Source organism: Rattus norvegicus, chromosome 7, assembly GCF_021556685.1.
Source record: "Rattus norvegicus strain SHRSP/BbbUtx chromosome 7, alternate assembly SHRSP_T2T, whole genome shotgun sequence".
NCBI lineage: Eukaryota > Metazoa > Chordata > Mammalia > Rodentia > Muridae > Rattus > Rattus norvegicus.
Window position 1 is genome coordinate 116876259 of NC_141540.1, and position 10835 is coordinate 116887093.

At 50.5% G+C, this 10835-nt stretch overlaps 1 protein-coding gene across 7 annotated transcripts; it reads left to right on the forward strand.

Moving 5' to 3' along the window:
- The first annotated feature begins 3592 nt into the window (after window positions 1-3592).
- Window positions 3593-8819, forward strand: Gli4 (GLI family zinc finger 4). 7 transcript variants are annotated; one of them, XM_087558680.1, is made up of 6 exons: window positions 3593-3646; window positions 3984-4083; window positions 4827-4979; window positions 5384-5480; window positions 6710-6805; window positions 7443-8819. In XM_087558680.1, exons 3-6 carry the CDS (start codon window positions 4950-4952, stop codon window positions 8339-8341), a joined length of 1122 nt encoding a protein of 373 aa, XP_087414806.1. In that variant the 5' UTR covers window positions 3593-3646; window positions 3984-4083; window positions 4827-4949; the 3' UTR covers window positions 8342-8819.
- Window positions 8820-10835: the final 2016 nt, after the last annotated feature.

A 10835-nucleotide genomic window follows, 5' to 3' on the forward strand; every position in this document is an offset into this window, starting at 1 on the left:
AGACTCATGAGAACCATAGATCCCGGGTTTCTTCACAGGCAGGAGAGGTGTGTTCCAGGAGGACTGGCAGGGCACCAGGATGCTGGTCTCTCTGAACCGGGCAGAGTGGACCGCAATTTCCCTTTGTGTTTCCAGGCCCCTCGGGTATTGTTTAACCTGGATGCGGTGGCTGAACTGGTTAGGAGCTTGGTGTTGGGCCGGTCCTGGTGTGCTGGTTTCTACCTATACTTCTGGGAATCTTTGTTGTCAGTCTGAGAGACAGTGCCACTGTATACTTTGATTGGAGGCAGGACTTTCAGCTAGAAATTTTTTCTTCTGACAGTGCAGGACACCAAAGTTTTGCAGGGCATGTGTAAGTCCAACTGTGTCTCATCATCAGAGGTGACGGTGCCTTTCAGTTTATGCAAAGGTCTTGACTCTCAATTGGTTCACTGTTGTTAAACACCTTTTGAGCTACCTGCAGCAACTGGAATCTATTTATACCTTTCAATTTTTTAGCTTTTATATTAATAAGGAAATCTTTTTAGCAACTGTCTTTACTCCTTCTAAAAAAAAGACCTAGCAAAAATTATTTAAAATCTCTGTTTTAGTTAGGGTTTTATTGCTATGAAGAAACACCATGACCGAGGCAACTCTTATAAAGGACAACACTTAATTGAGGCTGGCTCATAGACTCAGAGTTCAGTCCATCATCATCATGGTGGGAAACATGGTGGAGTACAGGAAGACGCGGTGCTGGAGAAGGAGCCGAGAGTTCTACATCTTGATCCATAGGCAGCGGGAAGTGAACATCTGAGACCTCAAAGCCTACCTTCTAGCAACACACCCCAACAAAGTCACACCTATTCCATCGGGGCCACACCTCCTAAAAGTGCCACTCTCTGTGGGCCTGTGGGAGCCAGTTTTATTCAAATCATCACCGTCTCCTTGATCAGTGCTGGACAGAAGAGAAAAATTCATTCTGTTGGGGGCTGTATTGTCCAGCAATGAGCCTCCTGACCAGCATGGGGGTGGTTTTTCTCCATTTTTTTTCAAAGAATGGAGACTTGGTTGAAAAGGAGACATAAATCATGAAAGAAAGGATCAGAGCTCCCTCTTTTCTTCTTCCCTTGTCCTACTAGAAGCAAAGCAGGCTGGGAAGCAGAAGGAATGAGCATCAGGGAACTATCCTCCTCCACCCCCTCACTCCCACTCCCCCCCCACCCCTGTGCATTCTGTTTGAATGGCAGGGGGTCCTAGATGAGAGTCCTGACCTCTCCCCACCTCCACCCAGGGAGCATGAGCAGGACAGACAAAGGTTTTTTGGTTTCTCTGGGCAACCTGGCAGGGCCAAAAGGATTTGAGTCTCCAACAAAAGGCAGCTCTTAAACTGGGGGTGGGGTGAGTGTCTCACAGCCACTGGTCAATACTGGGAAACAAAGCTGACAGAAACACATTTCAAGACAGACAGAGACACATACATACAGAGAGACACACAATAAAGACAATAGGGTGGCCTCCACACATTCCATACACTTGAACAGACAGGAGGAATCCAGTGACATCTCACACGGATCCTGGACACGGCCACATCCAACCTTTCCCATGTGTCCAAACAGAAGACAGACTTACCTCCTTACATGACAGACCAGAGACTCTCTCATTTGTTTCCTTTTGGGGAGCAGGTGTCAGAGCTCTCCCAAGGCAGCAACTGACCAGAAAGAGCTCTGGGGACCTAGAACATCTCAGGTTATGCTCCTCCTAGGAACTCCTTGACTACTGCATTCTCCTCTGCTGAGAGCATTTGAGGACCGGCCCCTGCCCTCATCCCTGAGTCTCAGGGTCTGATCTCTGAGGAATCTCTGTGAAACTTCCAGAAATGCTGTGGGTTATCCAGCAAAGAAGACTGCTCAGACATGGGCTTAAGTCAACAAAGCTTTTATTAGCTGGCCAGAGACCGCACTGCATGTTCAGATCCCAGTGTGACACTGAGCTTTTTTTCAGGGAGAGTTTTTAAGCACAAAAACCATATCCTGACTTGGGCATACTTCAGTTAACAAGAACGGTTAACCAGAAGCACAACTACAGAAGCCAAAAAGCAAGGATAATACATTTTGGGGTTTCCCGTTAGTATGGACTTTGATGAATTAGGCCTTTTTTTTTTGTTTGGCAGGTGGGTGATGTCTGTGCGCTGATTTTTATGGCCTGAATGGTACTGCCACCACGGAGTTAATTGTTCTAAGGTCTGGGGCCTACTGAGATCTGGGAGCCTGTGTGTGAGAAGGGCTCTCAGAACCTCATATAAGTGATTCTGGGCTTAACTAGCTGGAGAAGCTTCAGAGGTTTTGAGTGAGATGGAGCCCCCTGCACTCCTGAACACACCCTTAGAGTGCCAGCTCTAATCAATCAGGTTGGACACCTTGTGCTGAGTGTGCCCTAATTCTCTAATCTAACAGACCCAGCAGAGGTCTTTTCTACTACTTTGCATTTAAGAATGCAAAGGCCAGGGTGTCCAGGCCCACTAGGCTGAAACATCTCCTTCGTGCAGTGCAGACTTGATTGGGGGAAGCTACTCAGTTAATATTTCTCCCTGGAAAATCTCTCTCTCTCTCTCTCTCTCTCTCTCTCTCTCTCTCTCTCTCTCTCTCTCTCTGTGTGTGTGTGTGTGTGTGTGTGTGTGTGTGTGTGTGTGTGTGTGTGTGTGTGTGTGTGTGTGTGTGTTGGGGACGGTCCTCACACTCCAACCATAGGGATCACAAGCACCTAATATGATGTCCATAGAAACTCCATTTTGTGCTGGAAACCCAATTTGGAACCTAATATCTGTTTGTCTCAAGCTCCTGGAAGATAAGGTCTCCTCAACCCTGACACTCCCCTTCCCCCAAGAAATGCACAGCCATGACCACCTGCTTGTTATGATATGACTAACTGCTGGTTTGGTCTTGCTTATGCAGATATTCAAGGACTATTTTGAGATCACCTTCATCGTGTACTCTTGGCAGAACAAAGCAGATCTTGTGGTTTTCGCCCTTAAAGCCCCTTCTTCCCGCACCCACTTCTGGGCAGCACGTCTCTGATTGGGTTAGAGACTGGCCCTGCTAGCAGCCTTAAATTTTTGCTTAATTATAATCTGAATTAAGTCTAAGGGTTCTTTTCCATTAGTCTCCATAACAACTGGCAGTGGCTCAGTCACTACCAACAGCACCCTCCAGCATCCTGAGGTTGGTGCTGGTTACGAAAATGTTTGCAGCAAGAATTTTTAACAACCTCATGCGAGGACGCACTCCTGACAAAGTCTGCAAGACTGGGTAAGGTTAGCTGCAGCCTGTGGCATATGTGGTCCTGGTTGGGGCCAATTCCAATGATGCGGCTATGACATCCTTTGAGGCCCAACACCCGGACTCTCATACTTCTGCCTTGCGTGGAAATGAGGACCTTTGCCCGGCTTTTCGGCTAATTTGAAAAGTGATTGTCCAGACCGGACTGTGTTAGGCCGTTGGGCGGACACCCTCTGCAGGGAAGCTTCTAGGCTTAAAGACTTTGAGCATCTAGAGGCCACCGAGGCGTGGTCCTCCGGGGTCCAGAGCGTCCCGGAATCGGGGGCGGGCCTCCCAGAGGCGGAGCATTTCCGGCCGGCGCGCGCGGGCGGCCTCCTCCCTTTCGCAAGGTGAGTGGTCGCCCCTCCCAGTGGTTCCAATCGGGACCCTTCGTTTCATGCGCGTGGGTGCCTATCTCTTTCTCCCGCAGTGACTTCGGTCACCCCCGGCCCGGGTCCTCTGAGTGGTTTCAACCTAGGAGACCCTGTAGGGCGGCCGTACAGTGTCCGCCCCGCGCCAGCCCCCAGCGTCTCCGCCTCCCGGCGGGTGCTGCTGCATCTCACCCCGTGTCATCCTCTCTCCCACTCGTCACTTTGTGGAAGAAAACTGGGCTCTCTCTTTGGGCTTCATCCGTTTATGGCAAACCAAGTTAAGGAAAAATGCCGCCCCCTTTTTATTTTTCTCAAGTCTCGTGTAATTCAGGCTGACGTCGAATTTGCTATGTAAGCAATGATGCCCTTGAATTTATTATTCTGCAGCCTTCACATCCCAAGTGTTGGGATTAGAGGTACGCTCCACTGCACCCAGTTTTTGTGGTGTTGGGGATTGGGTCACGGCGTGAGGCAAGCAAACCAACCAATTGAGCCCCATCCCCGGCCTGGAAATATGCCTTTGATAAATACAAACATTCCCAGCCTGTGAATGTGCCTTTGACACACACACACACACACACACACACACACACACACACACTCACTACCCCTGTGGGTGGTGCTGTGGGAAATCTGTGCTTGGGGGTAGCAGTCTCAGACTCTTCAGGATCTGAGGAAAAGTTTCCCCTCTGGAAATGTTTTCCTTCTGGTTTTCATGAAGTAACCCTGTTAAAAAATTAGATTTAGAATTCTGATGCCTCACACTTTCTGGAGCCAGAGCCCCAATTGTGGTGCAGGAGTATTTGCTGTTAGAGTGTGCATCTTTGCAGGCTAGATCGGGGAAAACATTTAGGATACTGTACTGAGAAGCCCAGGATGGGGCTCAGTTGGTTGAATTGCTTGCTTCGCATTGGGGCCACTCTGCCTTGCTGGAGATGCTGCCAGTTCTCATGAGGGTTTTACACTGAATAAGCACTCAGGCCCTTGCACCATGGGCCCTGCAGCTCCTCCAGAGTTCTCCTGGCTTTTTTTTTTTTTTTTTTATGTGGGAGGGCAACCCTCACTTGCTAAGAAGAGAAGCTAAGGACCACCTAGGAGCTGACGTGGTGCTCTTCAACAATCTATTCCCACCATCTACCATGGTTTTCATTTTCCTCAGGTCCCAAGGTGCCTCCTTGAGCAGGACTCAGGAAGATGGCCGCACTAGAGGGTGTAGAGGAGGCCCCTCCTGTCTTATCACTCAACAGTCTCTCATCACCAGGGACACCTGGAGACCAGCACCATGTGGCACTCCATGGACACCCTCACCACGGTATTTGCCCCAGACTGCTATGCCCCTCTGCCCCACTTCTACCTCATAAGACTGCTCTGACCTGTGTTTTGGCCAGCTGAGGAAGGGAGTGCGCACTTACGAAGCTCATTCAGTGCTGGGGCATCTGGGACGAGCCCTGAGGGAGTGGTGGAAAATAGCAGTGGTAGAGGCCACCCTCTGACCCCAGGGAATAGCCCCCTGGGTATGTTTCTTCCTCAGTATTAAAGGAAAAATGGCCTCAGAAGGGGCCCTGTTTTAGGAAGAGAAGATCCCCCTCTGACAGCACATCCTAGGCCAGGAAGAGAGGCAGCATTCTTCCTGGTTAATTCGGGTGCCGGCCTAGACTAATTATGGCTGATACGGTGAAGCGAGCTTTTATGGGAGGCAGCTGTGCTCTGTGTCAGGCTCCCTTAGGTGATGCCCAAGCTTATAGACGGACATTCACGGATGAGGACAGACATCACACTTCCCTGGGGAACCACGGGGTCAACCCCAGACCAGGTAGGAACCCTAAGCCCTGTCCTGTTTGCTGCCTGGCTCCAGGACCCTTCTGCCTATTCCTAGAACAATTCTTAGGCAGGGCCTTAGCTTTAGGCTGTCCCTGGTGGGCCTGTGAACACGTAAGCAAAGTGGGTCCTAGACTAAGGTAGACTTGGTAGCGGGGACTTTACCACGTCATAGTGGAGCTCGGGAAGGCACTGATCTGGAGGGAGACGAGGGAATGGCCATCACCCCTTGTATAGATAAACAGGTGACAGGTGGTCTCTGTGCCTGCTTCCTAGCCACCAGCAAGGTCAGGGCCGCCTCTCAGAGACCAAGCTATTCTACGTTTGAAGGCCCATGGGTTGCATTTTTGTCTTCTTTTGGTTGTTTTTTTTTTGGGGGGGGGGGTATAGGATCTCAGTGTTGTCTCCCTGCCTTAGCCCCCAAGTCTCTGGGATTACCCTGTGTCACATCATTTGGGCTTGTTCCACACATTCCTCACCAGAGGAGACCCCAATGTTCTGAAACCTGCCTGCAGTTCTGCCAGGACTTCTTGGAACCTCGGGCTCCCAAAGAGGCCCATCCAGAATATCTAAGTCCCAGCAGCTTGCAAAGTGACCTTTTACACGGTCATTTCAGGGTCCTTTGGGAATGGCAGGAGGTGAGAAAAAGCATAAGGGAGCAGCACACAAGGGTCCCTGTACCAGAAGTCTGTAGGAGAGGCTCCAAGCCCCACCCTGGCTAACCTAGAAGCAGGAGGCCTGCCTAGGCGGTACGGGATAAAGCGATCCTTCTAGGGTCTCTCTAACCTTGCAGACACAGATCAGGAGCCAGGGCTGGCTTGTGATGCTAAGAAATGAGAAGATGGGACCATGGGGTAGCTGCAGGGCTGAGTGCAGAGAGCAAGGATGGGTGGAAAGGAATAAGACCAGAGTCAGCCAAGGCATCAGCCAGCATGGGGCAGAAATAAGAGCTGCCTGGGCAGCCCAGCTTGTACTTGCCTGCAGAACTAAGGGAGAATGAGTCCCCAAAGCTGGAACCTCAGGAGGGTTGCTTGATGGGCTAGCCAAGGCAATGGCACCTCATCCATCTCAGCGTCTCTTTGGGAGCATAAGGGATGCTGGGTAGGTGGGGAATTTCTGTGTGTCGGGGTCTTGGCCCCTTGGAGTCTTGCATTCAGGAAGGAGGGAAGGGCCAGATGCTGCCCTCTGGAGAGTAGGGTATGAGCCTCAATCCCCTGCCTCCAGGCTCTCCCTGTTCCAGCCCTGAGGTGCCTTCCCAGACAGCAGACCCAGACCTCCGAGTCGTAGAGGAAGTGGAGAGCACCAGAGATACCTGGCTTGGTGAGTGAGCAGCCCAGGTCTCAGGCAGCCTTGGGAGCCCCTGACCGATGCAACACATTGCATGTGCTAAGGGCCAGGCCATCCTGCCTGGGTCTCGGCTTGAACCTAGTTACCTGTTTTTGTCTACTGCAGAGGCTGGGTCCGGGGGGGGGCGGGGGGGAAGGGTTGGCTGGTCCCTATCTATGGACACCTGTAGATCAGGCCCAGCACCCTCCAGATCTGATCTCTTTGGCCGGGCAGTCTTTGCCACCTGATTTTTGTGGGGTTAGATGAGTATCTTCGCAGCTGTCTCAGACAGAAGGACCACTTTTGGGAGTTCTCAAAGTTCCAGGTCCTTGCTAGCTCTTAATAACAACCTGTACTTCCTTTTCCCAGCTAAGAGAGGCATCACAGGACTAGTTAATCACCTGTGAGACTCCTACACAAGCTCAGGGCCTCCAACAGATGGGGCCTGGCTGCTCCTGACGCTGTCTTTCTAAGTCTTCTGGCACACCTGTCTCCCCACCTTACACACACACTCCCCAACCCAGCCTCTGCCCCTCCTCTGATTAGTCCCCATTCAGGCTTTCCCTGGGCTCAGCTCCTAGAACGCCACAGTAGGGGGAGACTGGGAGCTGTCTGCCATTTCTCCTTTCAGACTCTGAGTGCAAGCCTGAGAAGACTCAAGCCTCTCTCAACTCCCAAAGTCTTGGAGATGGGCTGGCCTCATGTGGAAGGGCACTGAGGGGCATGTCTAAGTGTGCGGACAGCATTGACCAGGAATGTAGCTTGGAGCAGCCAGCAGGCCTGCCTCCAGGAACCAAGCCCTGCTCTCAGAAAAGGGACACTTGGCACATGGTACTCTTGCCCCAGGGAGCCCCAGGGACAGAGGGTAGCGCCAAGAAGACTGCTGAGGTGGGCAGTAGTTTGGGTCGAGACTGCCGGCAGCCGGGCCCACGGGGCACCAAGGCACACCGCTGTGAGGTCTGTGGTAAGAGCTTCAAGTACAAATCTTTGCTGCTGAAGCACCAGCGCATCCACACAGGAGAGAAGCCTTACGCCTGTCATGAGTGCGGCAAACACTTCGGGAGCTGGTGGGGCTTCATGCAGCACCACCGCATCCACACAGGCGAGAAGCCCTATGAGTGCGGCCATTGCGGCCAGGCCTTCAGCCACAGCTCACACTTCACACAGCACTTGCGCATCCACAACGGCGAGAAGCCCTACAAGTGTGGCGAATGTGGCCATGCCTTCAGCCAGAGCTCCAACCTGGTGCGCCACCAGCGGCTGCACACCGGGGAAAAGCCGTATGTCTGCAGCCAGTGTGGCAAGGCCTTCATCTGGAGCTCTGTGCTCATCGAACACCAGCGCATTCACACAGGCGAGAAGCCCTACAAGTGTGAAGACTGCGGCAAGGCCTTCCGAGGACGGTCGCATTTCTTCCGGCACTTACGGACCCACACGGGCGAGAAGCCCTTCTCCTGTGGCTCCTGTGGCAAAGCGTTTGGCCAGAGCTCTCAGCTCATCCAGCACCAGAGAGTGCACTACCACGAGTAGCCACACCCCAGTGAAGTCTGGGTAAACCTGCTCTACTGAGTGGGATAGGGATGCTTACAGGTACACAGCAGGACATGCCCTGTGTCCAGGTGTGATGGCTAAGGAAACTCCATTTCATGGTAGGTATTCAACTTGGAACCTACTCCTGACACTAGCCATTTCTGACTCCAGTTCCTGGAAGATCCCAGTGAACCTGACTCAGTAACTCCTACCCAAAAATGTACAGCCATGACCATCTACCTGTTATGACATGTCTGCCTGCTTTTTTGGCTTCTGTAACCTGCTTTTGCAGACATTCAAGGACTATTTTGAGGTCTTAGTAAGCAGAGCAGCACAGCTCCTGGCTTGCTGGTGCAGACACTCAATGTGGGTTTTGCCATTACAAAACCTACCCTCACCCCTTTGCACAGCAGTCTCTAGTTTGGCTCAGAGACTGTTGTCCTGCTATTGGTCTCAATAAATTTATAACTAATTATAATCCAGATTGAGTCTGTGGTCTTTTCCTGGGATTCTTGAACTCTGTAACATTTGAGGGCTGGTCTGGGTTCCTGGGAGACCCCATACACAGTGTTGAGTTTCAGGATAGGTCCTAAGCTGGGTAAGGCCTGAGAAAGCATGGCATCAAGGCTACCAGAAATTACAAGAGTTACCATTAGGTGACAGGCCCTAGATGGGGCGAGTACATTGTGGACTTGGAGACCAGGGAACCCCAGATTGACCGTTGCAGATTTGTAAGTAAAATTGCTGGGCAATGCATATTTGATATTTAGGTGTTCTGTTCTATGGACTGTGTAGATGTTTTGTTTGGTGGGTCTGTGTTTTCTAGTATGCTTCTGAGTTACTGCAGCATGGGAAACCAAACCTTACCGATGCTGTCCCTCCCACAGGTTCTCGGTTCTCTCTCTCAGCTGTTTCCCAGCCCCCTTCAGGAGCTTGCTCGTCTCTCTTGTTCACCTCCTCCTGCAGCTACTCTGCCTATAACCATGGCCAACTACTTGTCCTAGGAGCTGCCTGCTCTGTCTGTTCTGTCTCTCACTGGCTCGCTGGAGCCTGCTGTTTTAAGTTCCACAGGTACATCAGATGCCTCTTGTTTTCGATCCTTTTTCTCTAGCTCTGCTTCTGAAGGATATCTTTTTCCTGCTTGTTTTCTCTTAGATGGAGCTCTGGCTTCTGCCACCCCCCTACCCCCACTAAACTCTACCCCACGCCCATGCCCAGCACAACCCTTACAGGAACCATAAGCCGTCTATTAAACCAGCTGCTCACTGTGCCTATGGCCCACACCCAGAATGTCTTATTTCTAAGCCTTCTTTGTTCTCTGCTTGCTCTGGTCACTGGCTTTGGTTTTGCAGGGATTCAGGGGTCTTTTGGGTATGGGTAATATTGAAATATTCTATGCTGTCCTACTTTATAAAAAGCTGGGTTTATGGCCCCCTCTCATGACCCAAACATGCTTGTTTAAAAGTTTTTCCCAGAATATCTGTCTCAGGTCACACAGGCCCCTGCCTCTGTCAGGCAGGAAAGGGAAAACCAAATGCCCAGGAAGAGACACAGGTGCTTTAAAACAGCTGAAAAGTGGGCTGTCCAATAGGAGCCCCAGTGCTTACCTCTTCTCCTTCCTCGGTTTTCCTTAACTCTCTCAGACTTTTGCCAAAACACAAACTTATCTCAAGACTTGTGGGACTATTATATAGACTTTCTGTGCCTTAAGAGCTGTAAGCTTATTGGATATGGCTAAAACTCCATAAACACAAAAGCAACCTGAGGCCAACACTTTCTGAGTTCCCACAGGTGTCTTGTTTTTATAGTTTCTGTTTAATGGCCTCTAGGTTACAGACACTTACATTCATTATCCCCCAACTTGATGACCTTATAAAGGAAAAAAAATGCTTATAAAGCTTTTCATGTTGTCTACCTCCATCCACAGACACACCAACTGGTGATAAAGTAAAATAAAAACTTTGTCTAAAATCTCTCACTAATCACTCCAGATATAATTGCTTAAAATAATCAGAGCTGGGCTTGTTAACAGTTAATATTCTGTGGCTGGAGAGATGGCTCAGCGGTTGAGAGCACTGGCTGTTCTTCAGAGAACCTGAGTTCAATTCCCAGTCCCCACATGGCAGCTCAGACCTGTCTGTAACTTCAGTTCCATGGGATCTGACACCCTCAGCTGACAGGCTTAAGTGTAGTCAAAACACCAATACACATAAGCTGAAAATAAGTCTGTGTTACAAAGTTAATATTCCTTAACCAGGAGGAGATTAATACTATTCAACCAGGTGGCGATAGACCAGGTCATCGTATCTGCACTCGAGTGTCCAGTCACTCCTCCCAGAGAGTTGTGTGCAATCAGCCCTTAAATTGCATGAGGCCTCAAGGTTTGTTGGGAAAACTAGGGCGTGCAGGCTAAAAACTAAAAATAGAGAGAGAGCCCATCTACGCAGCAATGGGAAAGCTCTTCAGATATTGGCTGGATAAAGGCTTCAAATAT

Bases quoted from the DNA above. Each gene is read 5' to 3' on its own strand.
- Gli4 (XM_087558680.1), top strand. From the start codon at position 4,950: ATGTGGCACTCCATGGACACCCTCACCACG. The intron at 4,980-5,383 runs GTATTTGCCCCA...GCTCTGTGTCAG, and splicing joins CCATGGACACCCTCACCACG to GCTCCCTTAGGTGATGCCCA. The intron at 5,481-6,709 runs GTAGGAACCCTA...CCCTGCCTCCAG, and splicing joins CGGGGTCAACCCCAGACCAG to GCTCTCCCTGTTCCAGCCCT.